Here is a 17,883-nt window from a genome sequence, read left to right as displayed (position 1 = left end):
TTGAAGGAATAAGGGACCTGGTACAATGGATTCAATAGCTTTGTTGAATGCGGCGATGGCTTCTTCTCTAGCTCTGCGATGACTGTTGGGTCTGAGTACCTGACCGGTTGTCTCAGAAGTGTCCCTCGCGGTGGGCTCCAGTTGAAGGTGAGGAATCTTGACTATAGGTGAAATGCTAAAGCTATGGGGGGTTCTACAGTAAGACCAGGATACGAGAATACGACTTGACCCAAAGGACAGCTACTGAGAGAAGTTCCTCTTTAATGTAATGGAGGGAGTCTTTGTCAACTAGACGGGTGGTAACAGGCGCGCGAAGGCATGAGAAGATAATGCGCGCGTAGGCGCGAGTGAGCGATGCGAAGGCGCGCAAAGGGCGTGTGCAAGCGAAAGATGCAAGGGGCGCGCGCGTATGCGGAAGTGTGCTTTTGAGCGATGGGGGAGAGTGTTCAAGTATAGCAGATGCGCGAGTGATGGTAGAATAGTGAAGTATAATCGGATTTCAAGTACTAAGGTGCACTTATACAATTTGCAGTATACTCAGATAAGGGAGAAGGGAAGGAACCCCATTAAAAGGAACTTTCCCTCTATTTAAGAAGGGAGATTACGCTATGCAGTGCGCTTCCGAGCGTGGTACCGAACCGAGTAACCATATCAACTCTAAATATATTCTAAAGCCTATGATAGACTTTCTGTATGTAAGCGTGGAGATCGGACCAAAGGTACGTCAATTCAGTGAAAGGGATAAGAATAACGCACCAGTAAATCAGCGAGGACATAGGACGGACAGACGGACAAGGGTACGAAGGCCTAAGGGGAGGCGCACGAGCGCGCGCGAAACGCGCGAGTGCGTGTAAGGCGCGCGAACGAGGCACGTACATAGGGCGCGCGCGTGAGAGCGCGTATGACTGATCCTTCGGATAAGAGCTGGAACATGTAGGGAATTATGTGGGTAATAGGGCCGTATATTCCGCATTGAGAGGCGCGAGTCTCTACACCAGATCCATGGTGAAACATTGGAGCCTGAAGTCTGAGAAAGTGAGCCATCGTGAGACTTTGGACTTGTCGTTCAGAATCAATATTGCAAAGCACGTGACCAAGTCAGCTCAACAACTTCAAGTCATTCTGTGATATCATCGTCCTCAGACTCCTGCAAGCCATTGACTCATCCCATTTGTGAGTCCCATAATTTTTATTATTGAAGCAGAGCTAATTTGCAAATCACAACCAGGGGTGGTTCTGCACCATAACATCCTCCTGTTATAGAGATGCTCACAGTATCATTGTTGTGTATGACGTGACTGATAACAGGCAAGTCATTTCACTTTCCTCCCATTTCACCTTCCTTTCCCTATGAACGACTCATCTGACGAAAAATTCACAGCCTTGTATGAAAAACTTTATCCTTCCACACCATAACGTCCTCATACTATAGAGGTGCTCATGGTATCATTGTTCTGTATGATGTTACTGATAACTGGTGAGTCATTTCACTTCCCTCCCATTTTACCCTTTCTTTTCACTGCAAATGACTCATCTTATGAAAAATTTGCCGCCTCGTATGAAAAACTTCATTTCCCTCCATCTTTCCTCGCTCCTACTACTATAGAAGTGCTCACAGTATCATTGTTTTTTACAGTACTTGATAGGTACTACTGCCAAAGCCTCAATCAACCCTCCAGCCACTTGAATCGACTTGCCCTGCACATCCCATCATAAACAATAAATTTGTTGACGGTGATAGTATGTTTTCATTGCTCTGTTATTTAAATGGTTGTTTATATTTCACCGCTTTTTATTTACAGTCATACAATATTGTGAGGATGGGGGCAAACATGTCGTTTGCATGGTGTGCCCTCACAAAGCAGGTGTCTTGCGCACAATGGCCATCCGACATGTCAAAAAGCACATTGCCCAGAGCATGTATCAATGGTTCTCTGAAAGGTTTGTCAAGAAACAATAGGCCACTGCTCCCATACCACAACTTGAGAATTCACGACCTAAGAAAGCCGGGGCCCCCATCTTCGCCTCAACAAACACCAAACCCACTGTGTCTCCCCACGATTCCAACAACCCATACATGGATGCAGACATGCCTGATGTAGACATGGAGGTCCCACTATCTGAGCTTTTGAATCATATCGCAGGTGATCGGACACCTGAGTTCGACAGAGTGCATCTGGACCTATTTGCCAAGCTCCAAGCAAGTCTTACCTGTGGGGAAATTCCTTTTTCAACACCTCTCGCCCCCATAAATGACAAGCGTGAGCTCTTCGACGATTGTACGCCTGATTTCAGCATTGAAGTTCCTGGTGAGTGTGATATTTGATCCGTGCTCTATAACAATGCACTTAACGAAGTTCACAGATGATGGCAAGTACGATACAACAGGCTCCGATGTTATTGCCTCTCAAGATAGTCCAACATACCCATGGACGTCCAAAGCAGTGAGTTTTTTCTCCATATGAGTTGCAAACTCGATGCTCATAGCATCAAGAACTTTATCATGTCGCTTCTTTTTAGTTCTCCCGCCACCCATTTTCTGATGGACAGAAAAAGGCCATCATCAATTGGGCTAGAGAGCTCAGTGCTCGGGATGTTCCCTCATTTGGCGCTGTCAAGAAAGTCCAGAAACACATCGACCGTCTCATTGGTGATCCAACCAAGAAGGTCTTGGCTCGCTCGGGGGACATCAACAATATTGCAGAATCAATTGCTAGGGTTTGTCTGCTATGTTACCTAGGTGTATATGATACTGACACAATATCTCAGGACTATGCAAACCCGCTCACATGATTCACGATGCAAGATTACCCTGAAGATGGAGGTGATGGAATGTCACAGGTGTTTAATGGCACGAAGATGCTACTTGATCTCCCATCACCGCCAGCAGTTCAGGTTGATGGCACGATATATTTTGTCAATGAGCTACTGCAAGAATCATCTAAGGCATACTTTATCCCAGAGTGCTTCTTTCTTGGATCGTGTCCTTCCGCTAATGAAGTTGAACCTGGAGCTCAGTCAAATGCGAAAATTCAGTATGCCCTTGGTCAAGCTGTTCAACAGACCAACATATGTTATTTGATACTAAACTTATGACTTTGTGCTGATCACTGGCACGTAAATTAGGCTGGATTCATTGTCAACGATGAACAAGAGATTCTACCTACTTCGGTGTTTGTGCGATCATTCAAAGATATTGCTGCAACATCTGGTGAGTTTGAATGTGGCCTCACAGGTATGTTCTATCTCAACTGTACCGGTGGTGACTGCGGGACTTAATCACAAAACAGCTTCTTCAGCTAAATTTGCATCGCTTACACCCAATCTGTTGCGCGAGAAGTCCAATGGTCGAATGGTATATGCCATCCCACTCATTATTTTCATGGACGACGTGTCGGGCAATGTGTTAAAGCAGTGGAATAAGCATCACGCCATTTATATATCCAATGCCAACTTGCCGTGTGAGATGCTCGAGAAAGAGTTTTTTGTACGATTTGTCACATCATCACCTCACACTGCACCAATGGAACTCATGCGAGCAATGAAAGAGTCTATCTGGTACATGCATCCTTTTTGTCATCTAGCTTATACTCAGTCAGTAGTCGTGATTCATAGTGTTGCAGCTGAATCTGGCATTGTTGTGTGGGACTGCAAGGACAATCAAGAAGTGATGCTTATTCCATATGCATTGTTCGTCACTGGTGACAATCCCATGCAGGCCGAAGAGTGCAGCCATGCAGGGCTGAATTGTAATTATTATTGCAGGACGTGCGAGGTTGGTGGCATGAAGGAATATAAAGAATCCGAGGCTGGATATAACAGCATATTCAATGTTTGTAAGTCTGTTTCGCATTTTACAATTGCTGATTTTGCGTTTGTAGTCAGGCAATACCCGAATGCCGGAGGAGACTTCGAATGTGATCCGACAGCAATTCGAGACTGCAATACTTTCAGGTGCCTCGGAGAAGGTGAAGAATTCTATGTCGTCGACTGGTATTTGTGATATGGCTTCAGCCTCCATTCTCAACACACTGCTGGAGCTTGGCAAAAAACTCAGGAAACGCATAGCAGGTTCTCTGGCACTACCTGAAAACGAAGTCAGGATCGCGCTCGAGAAAGAGTTTGAGCAGCTCTTGCAAGGCAGAAGGCTCGATGATGCTATCAATCCCTTACTGAGAATGCATGGTAAGTCTTTTTGAAAATGATGTAGATCTTGCATTCATGTTCACAACAGCATTCAATGTTCACATGGATATGCCGATGTAGGGATTCATTTCTGGCTGGGCTTGCAGAGACTGTTTTTACCTTAGTGTTATGTTTGCACTTTTGTAGCTTACATAATCAAGTTACCTTTTCACCAGTTCTACTATGAGTCTGAGTATTCAGCAAGTTTCTATCATATTTCCTCTTCTCTGAGCCTTGAGCCTGGTCCAGAAACCCTTTAGGGTCGAATAGCAGCTAGGTTCTGCAAGACCCAACATTGTTCAGACTCACCATCTGAATTGTTGTACCTTCACCGACTGAAATTCTCCATACAGTACTGCTTGGCATCGTTAAATACTTCTGGGGGCAGACAGTGTTTCTCCTCGAGAAATCTAAGCTCCTGCATCTCTTCCAGAACCGCCTTGAGACCGTCAATAAGGATGCGCTAAATTCTCCTTGCCTCAATGCCGACTACATCTGCCACTACAAAGGCAGCTTGATCAGCAAGCATTTCAAGAGTCTGGCGCAAGTAATGCCATTCCTCATTTACAACCTTGTCCCACTGATGGTCCTCGATGGTTGGACAGTTATGGGCGAACTTGTTGTCCTCGTCTGCCACATGAAGATGGTAAACACTGAAACTTATCTCATGAGTCCTTATATCATGTACCTGCTCTTTCTAATCATCTTTTTGATAGGCAAAGTTAACACAAAAAATCTGAATGTGATGGCACAGTGTGCACCGAGCATCCTAATTAGAAAACCTAAATTCCATTTTCTCGTCCATCTCCCGGCCTACATTCGACATTTTGGGCCAGCAATCATCTTCTTGACAGAGTGATACGAGTCTTTCAACCATGTTTTCCGCCTATCTTGCATGTATAGCAATTGCCAAGCACCGAGCTGAGACACCTGCAAAGTGTTTGCTCACCAGGATGTTATCAAGCATGTTGTGACAGGTGGCTACTGGTACAATGGCGAGATCAAGAAATGGGTTTGCGCAGGCATCCAAGTCCTAAGTTATCTTGATGAGCACCCCAAACAAGCACGGCTACTGGGGTTATCGAACTTCGGTCACAGTGTTCCAATATCAGGTAAGCAACGCCATACATTTCATTGTTTCATGACTCATTTGCATATAGGGTCAGGAAAAGTTGAAACAGTGACTGGAAAGTCCGGAAAGACAGTCTGGAAGGACGCAGTTCCCTGGAAGGATACACATTGTGCGAATATTCCTGGAACTGCTCCACGCGACCCATGCATTGAGTACTACCAAGGTAAATGTGTTGTGACAAGTACAGGAGAAAACATGTACCTCAACAATGAAGCTATTGTTTGACAGCCAGCAGATGGAAAGGCAGGTTGTTTTCTTGAACTTTCAAGATAGATATCTGACAATATTTTCAGATGTACATTGGACGTATCCGGGAAATTCTCATATTGTCCAGCGACCACCTAAAGGTAGAACATGTTGCTCTCCAGTGCTTTTCCTTTACAGAGACATTGCACCCATCTCTTCATCTTCCATGTCTAGATCTTACTAATAACGAAGTATTTTTGTCTGCTGCCATAAGTTATCATTGTCTTCCAAGTCGGCTTCACATCTTATGGGTGTCATCTTGCAGGATATTGTGTTCCGTCAATATCCAGCATAACTGCATTGATTCAGGTTGCACCAACACTGGTCAGCAACCTGTATATCAAGAACAGACCCTAACATCTCGCTCAAGGTGCATCGTTCAACACAAGCCGACACCACACTACATCCTTAACGCATACTCTATTCATAACTATGACTACATACGTCTTGTTACACCTGATACCCTTCACAAGACGCCGCTGAGAGTCACCAATGTGGCCGAAGTTCAAGCATTGGCAGTATGGCAAATGCGGGAGAAGTGAGCAGCCAAAAAGTCCGGAGATGTACCTCAACAAGGAGAGGGTGGTCACATTGACAATGTCCCAGTGCCCCATGCAGTCTTTGATCGTGCTCCCGCCATGAAGACTGGTGCCAAACCAAAGGCGAAGGTCAGCAGTTCCAGTGTGTGAGGAAAAAAGAAGACTGCCCCGTCACACACTAGTCAAGCAGTTGCTCCCCCTCCTGGACCAGCATCACCTCTGCGGGGAAATGCACCATATGCTGCTGCTGTGGATCAGCAACATTTTGCGCTGCAAGCGGGACCTTCCTCAGCCCAGCCAACATATATTCCTCCTCAGTTTTCGCACCATCCTGTGCCTCAATCATATATCCCACCACCTCACTCATCCATGATTCAAGTTTCACACTCAGACCAACCATGCATTTCTCCACAGATGTCATATTACCTTCCGCTTCAACCCCACCTTCCTGCCGCTCAATCACACTTGCCTCCACCCCAATTACATGTTCCTTCATTCCCATCAGCTCCAATTACCTGGCATCCAGGCCATCAAACATTTTCACATCCACCGCCCATACCTCATTTTCACCATATGTTACCGCCTAATACATTCCCACTGGCAGGACCTAGTCACCCCAGGCCTCAACCACCCCAGCATTACTACCCCCATCCATCCTCTATCGCCCCCTTCTCACCCACACCTTATGCTACATAACGCTCTACTCCGTCGCTCAGGCTCTTGTTCCTGCTGGAACATGACTTTAGTCAAAGTGCAGCTGCCAGTGAGACACCTAAGAAATCTCGCTGGGATCAAGCTACCGTTATTCCAGAAACCCACTGCTCACCTGTTTTTCAGGGTGCACTACATATTAGTCTGACTGTATATGCGCAGTTCTGACATGAATCACGCTTCGCGACGACACGTTCAAATAAGACCTCTACTTTACATATAGCATACAGTCTTTAATTTATGTGCTCCCATTCAATGCATTTTTGTGATCCAAATCAAGCCTCATGTGAAACACACAAATGCTTAGCGCTTAAGTGTGTCCTTAATAAGCTTTATTTTCTGTTGGTGTTCATGCAGAACACCCACTCAGGTCTCAGAGCCGGACTCATTCTCTCACATTCACCCTTTACTTAGCTTTCAGGATGTTACTCCAGCGCTTTCCTGTGTGCACTCAAGGCGCTCCACAGACCAAAGGCCCAACAAGTCTTGGTCTATTAATGCCGGATGCTGCCAGAGGTCTCAGAGGCAGGAATCATTCAGCTTCCATTCAAAGTGCTCGTAGTGGATCTCAACCTCCTTCTGCAAGAGCAGGCAGTATAGGACATGCACGCTCACCCTTAGGACTTGCCCACACATCTAGATCACCCAGCAATTGTACAGGTTCTCAGTCACAGACTGCTGTTAGTGCATCTCGCCCTCACGACAATTTACAATCTGCAATGTCTGATGAATCACTCGACGAACCTATTATTGCAGGTGTATGCCGCCACCGAGCTGATTCAAGTCCTAGTCATGGCGACCCAACTGTCCTTACACCTGTGCACACAAAGAGACTGAAAGTTTATGCATTGAAGGTCGCTGGAGATTTAGGTATCTCGGAGGAGGAACTTCATGAATTTATTGACGTAAGTTTTCCTTTAGTGCTTCACAACTCTTTGATACAGCTACCTGCCTGCAGACTGGAGGGATATACTACATGCTCATTGACATCAAGGCCACCTTGTTGAGGCGGAATGATGATACCCAGAATGTGGAGCTCACTCAGTTGAAAGAACTGCTAGATTCTAAGGACTTCAAGGTATACTGTATCTATCCCCAAAGTTTGGCAGTATACACTGATCAAACAAAACACAGTCTGGAATCCAGAACCGTCTCACTGCGTGCATGCTGTCACCCAATATCACTGCATATGTCACTGATGCGCATTGTCACATCATGGTATTCTCTAAGTTGATCGCTGTATTAGTTGAATGCTGAAACTCAACAGGACTTCATCAGGGAGCACCACGATGTATTCAAAATCCCTGCGGCAATGTTGGAAGATGTGGAACTTAACGCGCAACTGTCAAAACTGGTCAGCGACTTGCTTTGCTCAATCCGCGGCAACATAAAGGCTAAGGTTTGTCAAGTTTTGCTACTGCTATGCAAACACTTTATGATATACACTTGCTTAGCTGACAACGTCAATTTTCAAATGATTGAGCATCATGGAGACCGCAAAATCTCTCGCTCATTACTGTGGCATTGAGGTCGATTCCATGCACTGGAATAGGTTCGCATTTTTGGTATGCCCTTGCTCTATTTGACAACAGGAGGTTCATACCATGTAGTCTAGCGGCGCTGCTTGCACATTTTCCTTATCTGTGTGGATGACTACAAGATTGTACCCCTCAATGCTCTTTTTTCCAACTCACTCATTTCGTCACTTCACAAAGACCTCTGTGTCACAATCAACCAGAAACTCAGAATTGATATTGATGCTATCAAACGCAGGATGCATGGCGACATCAATCAAGACATTGAGCCTGATGCTCCTGTTGCTGACATCGAAGGCTACTTAGATGAAGATCAGCTGATGCATGATACAGAGAATACTGACAATAGTGGCAATGGTAGCAGCCATCAAGATGACAAGGACAAGAATGCCAGGGACGAAGGAGCAGAGGACGAGTACCAGGACAAAGAAGATCTACCAGCTGTCAGTGAGGGAAGCTCAGGATTCAAAGGCAAAGGACGCCATGCCATTTACTCTTCATCCAAGTTCTGGAAATTCATAGATGACTCTCTCAATGGCATTTGCAAGCTAGCAAAGACCCAGGTCAGTGAGCAGGGACCAAACAGTTCTCTGACATATGAACACACATTTCGCGAGTATGTTTCCCATTAATTTGCCTTCCTCCTCCTCGCTGATTGTTACAAAGTATCCTTGTGGAATATTTTCAACTAGACCTCACTGAATTTCCCGGAAAGAGAGTCGTTCCGAAGCTCCTCAGCACCACTAGTCCCCAGTGGCAGACTACCATCCAGAACAAGCTCTTATGAGAAATTTAAATTTTTCAACGGCTCACTTGTTTCCACTCATTCTTGCTTTCTGGTAGTGCTTACTGGACACATATCGCTCATTTAGTATCACTCATTTAGTATGCATTAATTTTGCTTGTATCTAATAGTACACCAGCAATACGAACATTTCATGGCTTCATTTCATGCTTTCACCGTCCAATTACATATTAACAACATGATTGTGGTATGTGATGATGGTATGACACCTACCTATCGAGCGGGTGCTCTAACCTATGAAGCGTGATATCTGGCTGAGGTATCAATTAAACCTACACTGAACATACTGAACTTGATATCTGTTCGAGCCGTTGTAGAGACTCATGCCTCTCATTGTGCAATATGGCAGTTTTCACTGGGGAGTACATGGCACGAACTTGTAGCATCACTCTGTGTGCTACCTGCAGCTATCTCTATATGAGGCGCAGCTTTCCCGCGCAACGCGCGCCATGCGTGCGTACCTTTCCCGCGCTTCACGATGTATATGCGCGCGCGCTTTCCCGCGCTGTAGCACCCTATAGCGCCAGCCATCCAGAAGCATCCATCCACTGTCCACCAAGTTCCCTAGTGCGTATATTTCCATTTCTCACATTTGCATATCGTTCCATCTTTATTTTTATCATGGACCCTTACTTACATATATCTTTACATACCTTACTTGGTAGCGCTTCGGCTCCGCATGACAGCGCTTAGGCGCCATACTTAAGCGCCAGCAGTACATACTTACTTACTCACTTACTCTCCCACCAGAACGACAGAGGACTTACTGGTTACTACCCACTATTTACCTAGCAGAACATAGTAGAAATCTATTTGTTTACACCTTGCATCTCCCTTCTCTTGTCTTACATCATATCATCACCTAAGCAAACTCACTCTTACTCTCTCTTGTTTCCGCATACACGCGCACGCATTCCCGCGCCTCGCGCGTACCTGCGCTTTCCCGCGCTTCGCATTGGCCAACCAGTAGCGCTTTCAGCGCATACCTCTAGATCCTTGCTGCACTCGCTTCCCCTTTAGGGTCGAACACACTTGTCGTCTCAAGTATAGCAGACTAGGCAACGCACGACCTTACAACAATTATAGATACAGTCAGGAGCACTGTTCGTGCCTTGCTGTATCATTGAACCTTCACCGTGGCATGAGATGTTTCTGGGATGTATGTTCGAAATATTATAAGAACATGGCAACGTGATGTGGACAACAGCCCTGGTCGTCAATGTACCCTCGGTCTCTCTATTATATGCTCAGGTTACCGGATGCTGGTCTCGTCAATCCTGCACCCACTTGGTTGCTCAGACAATTACTAAATTGCTTCGAAATATATAGTGCGAAAACTATATAATCAATACTGCTGTAAGGCTTACCACACCCTAACACTTTTTTGGATCTACCCGAGGTTTTCGGCAGTTGGTGGTGTACATCGGGTGAAAAGATAGCAACTAATACATGATACCTCAGATAAATGCAGAAAAAAACTTTTGGAGCAACTTATGTAAGAGGAAAAAATTGGCTCTGCAAGGTATCCGGTGGGCAATGCTGACCCCTAGTGAGAATCCACAGCAGTCAAGAATGTCCTGGACGTTCAGTAAGTTGTGCTCATAAAGATGGATGGCTGCTCATTTGACATTGTTGCTGATCTTGTGGAACACCATGATGTGGCAGAGGCAATTCACTACTAAATTGTGTTTCATGTAATTTACAAAAAAAAACGACACCATTGCCATCATATATTAAAACAGCTGTAATTCCCGACTTCTAAAGGAGGGTTCTGTAGGAAGGATATGCCTAATCCTCTACAAAATCGATTGCGGGAATTTCTTATGTCAGCGATTACTTCAGCAACGTCCAGGGCACCTACATTTCTTACATCCACTGTTGTGGTCATCGGACGATGCTTGTAGCTCTGCCCTCCTCACTTAGCAACTGCCTTTGGTGTGCCGGGTGGCGAACGGTGTAAATAGGTGGAGCTCGCATTGGCCTAATCATGTCTCCCGTCTACCTCATTACCATGCATAACGAGTTGTTGACACACTATATCTGAAACACATTCGCAACCTTGTCTTTTCACATGTGAAACCCGCTCGCGATCGTTTAAGAACGGGGAGCCTCTCTGCACCTCCCTTTCCTTTCGTCGGTGGGTCCAATACGCTCTCCCGTGCTGTCTCATTCCTTGGTTTCACCTCTGTTCTCGCCTGTCAGTTTTTACGCTTGCCCAGACCTCCACTGACACGCATGCTTGCCCTCAGCGTCTTCAACCTATCTTGATCTCTTGTCTCTCGCTGGCCGCCAGTGCCCTCGTTGTTGCTAAGTCAGTTGAGTTTCTTCCTTCACTCACTTTCCATCTTGCTGGTCTGGCATGTGTTGGAAATATCGAGCTCACTTGTTGTACAGGAGTATGTTCCTGGTGAAGGCGCCTTCGTGCGTTCCTCGCATGTTGGATGAGGGGCTTTGCCCCCTCCGCCGATCACATTATATGCAACTATCCTCACTATCATCCTGCGGTTTTTGCATCTGCTGAAGCATTTTGTGAATGGCTGTTGCAATGTCTTGTGTCTCATCGTCGCTTCTGTTTCTCATGTACCCTGATGTTTACAAGATGTGTTTCATTTGATGGCGTTGCAGTTGTGATTATGCAGCGTGACATGTCTGTCTCATTATCTTTGTCTCAATTTGAGAGCACCGCGGTAAGCATTCACATCGGGACTGACGAGCATCTCGCAGTCGATGACTGTGATGCGTTGAAACCTGTGCACTCATCTCTGCAAGGCACGGTGGCAGATTGTGGTGCACGGGATGGCAAAATAACGTGCGGGTCTGCCATGCTGCCGAGAAATTGTTATGGTCCCTTAAGCAGAAGAGAAACCAAAGGGAGTTGTGTGGCATACCCAATATGAAGCCGCTGAAGGTTCAACAATACAGCGAGGCACGAACAATGCTCCTGGTTGTATCTATAAATGTTGTAAGGTCGCGCGTTGCCTAGTCTGCTATACTTGAGATGACAAGTGCGTTCGACCCTAAAGGGGAAGCGAGTGCAGCAAGGATCTAGAGGTATGCGCTGAAAGCGCTACTGGTTGGCCAATGCGAAGCGCGAGAAAGCGCAGGTGCGCGCATGGCGCGGGAATGCGCGCGTGTATGGCGCGAAGCACAGGAAAGCGTGCGCGTGTATACAGATACGAGAGAGAGTAAGAGTGAGTTTGCTTAAGTGATGATATGATGTAAGACAAGAGAAGAGAGATGCGAGGTGTAAACAAATAGATTTCTACTATGTTCTGCTAGGTAAATAGTGGGTAGTAACCAGTAAGTCCTCTGTCGTTCTGGTGGGAGAGTAAGTTTGTAAGTATGTATGTACTGCTGGCGCTTAAGTATGGCGCCTAAGCGCTACCAAGTAAGGTATGTAAAGATATATGTAAGTAAGGGTCCATGATAAAAATAAAGATGGAACGATATGCAAATGTGAGAAATGGAAATATACGCACTAGGGAACTTGGTGGACAGTGGATGGATGCTTCTGGATGGCTGGCGCTATAGGGTGCTACAGCGCGGGAAAGCGCGCGCGCATATACATCGTGAAGCGCGGGAAAGGTACGCACGCATGGCGCGCGTTGCGCGGGAAAGCTGCGCCTCATATAGAGATAGCTGCAGGTAGCACACAGAGTGATGCTACAAGTTCGTGCCATGTACTCCCCAGTGAAAACTGCCATATTGCACAATGAGAGGCATGAGTCTCTACACCGCCTTGCCAAAAGTGCTGCTCAGCAACTTCGAACAGTGTGGCGCGCATGACGATACTAAGGATGGTGGTCATGTCGAGTTCAGGCGGATTTGGGACATGAATTAGAGGAGTGGGTGCGATGCGACCATTGCTTATGAATGGCGGGTCCTACGGCAGTAGCTGGTCGATGGCTTGGGTGAAACGCTTGATCGATCGAATTCAGGGTGTCTCGCGGAAGACTCTCAATCACACAGCCTTGCTTGGGGGAGGTCTCAGATGTGGTCTGCGGCTGTCTGAATTGATCTGTAAGACCGATAACTCATCTTGGGCGAATGTGTGGATGGTAGGTAGTAGGTACGGCACGTGTTTGCAACGGTCGGAGAAGTCGGGAACTGGCGCGTCTGCGGCCTTACGATATGGTTACGGGGTCCTTATCTGAGCGTCTCCGAACTCCGCATAGTAGTGATGGAATCAGCTGTAACTCCACAAAACATTCACACGTACTCCTTACGTCACCTTCGAACACTTTCCTCAAATTCGCAAACTCTCGAATCAGCAGAGGCTGATTTTCGGCCCAGCAGGAGTCGAATTTCAAAATGATCTTTAAGAAATGGATCTCCTTAACCACTGCGGCCCTGCGCGACACTATGTTACGTTCGCCGGCTTGACGAAGACGCTATCGCGAGGACCATGTATTTGTGTGAGTCATGCTATGGCATCTAGTAGTGCGTATCTAGGGTATAGCACGGGTATGGGCCACACCGCGGGTATGGGGGTCACGGGTATGGCGGGTACGGGTACGGTGTCGAGATGTGGTACCCGTGGTCATACCGTACCCGTTAGCACGGTATACGGGTATGTTTACGGGTGTCTCCGATAGAACCGAGAGTGGAAAGGACGGGACGGCCGAAGAACAGGCACAAGGGGAGATGCGCATCCAAAACGGGCACGGTGAGCGACCTGTCGACGTCGGCTCGCACCCTCTAATGTTTCAGTCCATTTTATCTTATATCACAGTACCTGACGCACGCACCTTATAATCTAGGTATAGAATTTGTTAGTAGAGAGTCTTCAATGCGAATACTGAGATATTCGCACCTTTGTCTAGGTCCCGCCTGTCTGCTTCGATATACATCACTTTAACTCTACATTTCTCAATACTCCCTCCATTCACTCCATCATTATGGTCAATCAGACGGCCTCGATCGCCGAGTCTACACGTTCAGAAACTTCAGATGTATCATCATCGAGTCCGCAGTCCATAGCGGCAGACAATGTTGCAAAACGTGTTAAGCTTATCATTCCACAGGTCGAAGCAACCCCCTCCGAGTTGCACTCTCCTGCTCCGGAAGTAATTGATATTGATGAAAATGATGCACCTCCTGCTGCTGAACAGGACGATGAGGCCGATCTAAGTATGTGAACTTATTGCTCGTGTCTGCATGGACCTTGATTAATTTTCACTCACAGACGCACTCAAAAAAACTTGGCGTTCAGCAGTCTATTCTTTTTTTAAGCTTGACGCTGTGACTGTCCAGTATCTCGATGGACGTCTAGTTCATTTCTTCCCTTGCGGGGCACGCAAGTGCAAACTCCCTGCCGGGGGTGTCCGCCGCTTCCAGGACTCCAAGGATAAGTCCTCGACTACGAATCTAAGGCACCACGCCAATGGCTGCTGGGGCAAAGAGGCAGTCGATCATGCATTCAGTGGTGGAAAGGTAGTACAGGCCACGAGTGGATCAGTTTTCTCGGCTTTTGCTCGAAAAGGACAACAACCTGTCCATCATACATATCGAATGCACACGAGCAATGAAGTTCGGTAAGTCGACATTTTTGGGCCTTAATAACATCTGACATTATTCACACTGGATTTAGGGCAAATCTCGTACGGTGGATCACAGAGAATAATCGACCTGTGAATATAATCAACGATTGTGCACTTCGTGATCTCCTGCTTTCTGGACGCCCTAATATCGAACTGCCATCACATTTTACAATCTCTCGTGATATTCGGGCGTCATTTGAAAAGTGCCAAGAACGCATTGGTACGCTCTTGCAGGTATGTGATCACATACTTCATTGTATAGATCCGTCTTTTGTCATTTGCAATTATCCATTCAACTACCAAAGCACTCCCTATCTGGCGTTCTCGCTGCAACAAGGCCGGTCTCAAAGCAAACCTTATCCCACGAGACGTCGTCACACGGTGGAACTCCACACATGACATGCTGCGTTTTGCAGTCAAGTACCGGAAGCCCATCAAGAAGATTACTGGCGACAAGAAACTGCCCAATTTCCGCAAATATCGATTGGAAAACAATGAATGGACTGTTGTCGAGGAACTTGTCACTGTACTGGAGGTAGCTCACTTAGCCTCTGATCGAGTTATTTTCAGGACTTATTCAATTCAACACTAGCGTTACAAGCAGGCTACACTCTTTTTTTCACGCAACTCGGCCAGTGTCTATGCAGTCATACCTGCAATGGACAAACTCGATAGCCATATGAGCAATGTTGAGACGAAAGAGGGGTTCCAACCAGCCATCCAAGCTGCGATGAAACTTGCTCGCAAGAAAATGGATAGATACTGGAAAATGACTGATGACTCAAACACGTATCGCATCGCAACAGGTGAGCATAAGTTGTCAATTGTTTCAATATGAGGTGGTTTGTGCTGACCCATGTCTCGCTAGTTCTCCACCCTGGCCTGAAGCTCGAATATTTCCGACTACAAAAATGGGAAGATGAATGGATTGAGGCTGCCGAAAATCTCATTCGAGAAGAGTACATAGATCGTTACAAAGACCAGGTCTTACCTTCGACTCCAGCTGCACATGTCTTGGCAGAAGACAAGGTGCGACAATGCGCTGATGACTTTGGTGACATATCTCTTGGCATAGCGGCATCTCTAGTAGATGAGCTTGACAACTATTTGCGGCAACCAGTGGAGAATACCAAAGTCCCGCTGCAATGGTGGGTCCATAATCAAAAGACATATCCAAATTTGCACCGGATGGCACTTGATTACCTTAGTATTCCTGGTAGGTTGTGCACCATTGCTCTCGCTAGCATCACAGCTTATGTATCACACACCATAGCTACCTCAACTGCAGTTGAACGTGTATTTTCGCAAGGCCGGCACCTTCTGCACTTTACTCGAAACCGCTTGTCTCCAGCATCAACCCGTGCATTCCTCTGTCTTGGCTCATGGCTCCGCTGTGATCTGGTAGCGCCCGAGGACCTTACTAAGATCATGAAGTCTCTGAAGAAAAGAAAACGAGAGGACGAGAGCGTTGGATAAGGTTATTCTACGTAGTTTCACTATTTTTTGTTTGTGTACCCGCGGGTAAATGCAACACCGCGGGTAAGCTGCCATACCGCGGGTTAGTACGGGTAATACCGTACCCGTATCTGTACGGGTACGGTGTTGACGGGTACGGGTACGGTGTTGATCTTCCGACCCGCGGGTGTACCCGTGCTATACCCTATGCGTATCTGTCTGCAATGGGCCATTGTACCGTTTTCTTGGACCAGGAACATCCCCTGGTGCCATATGATTACCATGAAACCTGTTAGTGCCTGATTACTTTCCAACAGTATCAGGTACGCTCTCCTAGCCAGATCACATACTAGGTAGGAACATATGGGTATTCGCGAAAAATGTGGCATGACTCACCCCAAGTACCACGAATCTCTGTCTAAACACATTCCGGTAGTGAACTGTACAAGTTTGTCTTCGATCTTCCTATACACTGCATATACTGAAACTTACATTTGACTGGGCAAACAGCTGCAAGGTAGATCTTACCGTGATTAGGCAGCGCCTCGATGACCAAATCAGTGGCAAGCCAAACGAGACACATCATCTCACGATTCTCACCACGCAAGCAACCTAGGTCTCAATAATGGGGCGGCGCCCAATCCTACACAGTGCAGTTAACAGAGCTACACTGATCTTTAAACTCGTCACGATAGCCCCCGAGGGTCATGTTGAAGCTTGTCTTCCTTGGCGATAGAGACTCGCCCTCAGCCCCTCGGTCCTCTGACTCCTTTTCACCCATTTCTATGGCCCTTTATGGCTGCATGTAATCATTTTACTGCTTGAAGATATGTTGCGCGGTGAGAATGGGATTCCACGGAAGATGATTCAATTAATCTCCCGTAGTCAGACATTGATAGACGGAAGCCAGTCGTTCTTTATCTACCAATACTTGTGCACCACATTTATATGCAAGTGGTTCGTCGTATCCGCATTGACGACGCTGCGGCATGGCAATAATGGCGGTAAGATATTCAACCCACAACGCAATGATTAGCCGACCCCGATGCTTCAAGATCTGTCCATCACGAACATCACGGAGTCCTGGACAATCACCTTCGGTTTCGCGAAGCAGGCTAAATGATTGTCGCACTTCTCATCTGAGGGTATTCAGAGTTGTTCTCACGCTTTGGTGTATGAGAGAATACCGGAATTCAAATCGAATTCAGTAGGTCAGTATATGATATCCCCACACTTGTACCTGGGAATCGCGTCGCGACAGTAAGACTCATGATAAGAAGTACTTACTTCCTGCAGTCTATAAGTATCACGGTGTTCTGACGACCTGAAGTCACGTCTCAAGAAGGATCGTGGGATATACCCCAAGGTCAAGGCTCCCTAGGCCCATCAGTAATTCGGAACACATTGTATTCAAAGCAACTGTGTATGGCAACCATACAAATATGCTGACCATGTATGTGGCATGCGTCGAGAGCGGAATTCACACCATATTGATACTAATGAAGAGGAGCGCACCAGAGCACCTTCATCACTTATGGTGACTGCGCAAACACGAAGATTTCAGGTCTGAAGATGTCAACTCGCTCCTTTGGCTATGGAGACAGATAGATACATATCTAGATAATACTTGCATTGAACACGGTACGGTATGATTAATCTGGCCATGGCACGAACTCCCCTCTCCCCGTAGACACCCTAGACACTTTCGCAGGTACTAATGCACCATCCACTCAAT

At 46.6% G+C, this 17,883-nt stretch overlaps 5 protein-coding genes across 5 annotated transcripts; all 5 read left to right on the top strand.

Moving 5' to 3' along the window:
* Window positions 1-1,832: 1,832 nt before the first annotated feature.
* On the top strand, window positions 1,833-2,793 carry F5147DRAFT_780787 (uncharacterized protein; the record flags this gene model as incomplete). Its single annotated transcript, XM_041442508.1, has 5 exons — window positions 1,833-1,941; window positions 2,007-2,309; window positions 2,365-2,444; window positions 2,521-2,718; window positions 2,770-2,793. 5 exons carry the CDS (start codon window positions 1,833-1,835, stop codon window positions 2,791-2,793), a joined length of 714 nt encoding a protein of 237 aa, XP_041285782.1.
* Window positions 2,794-3,352: 559 nt separating this feature from the next.
* F5147DRAFT_748387 (uncharacterized protein) lies at window positions 3,353-4,925 on the top strand (the record flags this gene model as incomplete). Its single annotated transcript, XM_041440062.1, has 5 exons — window positions 3,353-3,558; window positions 3,616-3,832; window positions 3,882-4,185; window positions 4,539-4,831; window positions 4,902-4,925. The coding sequence occupies 5 exons, from the start codon at window positions 3,353-3,355 to the stop codon at window positions 4,923-4,925; spliced, it is 1,044 nt and encodes a 347-aa protein (XP_041285781.1).
* Window positions 4,926-5,610: 685 nt separating this feature from the next.
* F5147DRAFT_587351 (uncharacterized protein) lies at window positions 5,611-6,105 on the top strand (the record flags this gene model as incomplete). The annotated part of the gene is made up of 1 exon (XM_041431985.1): window positions 5,611-6,105. One exon carries the CDS (start codon window positions 5,611-5,613, stop codon window positions 6,103-6,105), a length of 495 nt encoding a protein of 164 aa, XP_041285780.1.
* A 1,130-nt stretch (window positions 6,106-7,235) lies between these two features.
* On the top strand, window positions 7,236-9,135 carry F5147DRAFT_780785 (uncharacterized protein; the record flags this gene model as incomplete). Its single annotated transcript, XM_041442507.1, has 7 exons — window positions 7,236-7,718; window positions 7,772-7,891; window positions 7,948-8,031; window positions 8,081-8,212; window positions 8,307-8,378; window positions 8,429-8,964; window positions 9,015-9,135. 7 exons carry the CDS (start codon window positions 7,236-7,238, stop codon window positions 9,133-9,135), a joined length of 1,548 nt encoding a protein of 515 aa, XP_041285779.1.
* Window positions 9,136-14,442: 5,307 nt separating this feature from the next.
* Window positions 14,443-14,927, top strand: F5147DRAFT_536653 (uncharacterized protein; the record flags this gene model as incomplete). Its single annotated transcript, XM_041430163.1, has 2 exons — window positions 14,443-14,682; window positions 14,772-14,927. Coding segments are annotated over 2 exons (396 nt in total), but the record flags the coding sequence as incomplete, so codon positions are not given.
* Between the last annotated feature and the right edge of the window lie 2,956 nt (window positions 14,928-17,883).

Source organism: Suillus discolor (genome assembly GCF_016758755.1).
Source record: "Suillus discolor strain FC423 chromosome Unknown F5147scaffold_115, whole genome shotgun sequence".
Classification (NCBI taxonomy): Eukaryota; Fungi; Basidiomycota; class Agaricomycetes; order Boletales; family Suillaceae; genus Suillus; species Suillus discolor.
Note: the sequence above shows the minus strand (reverse complement) of the source record. Positions and strands in the feature narration are given on the sequence as shown.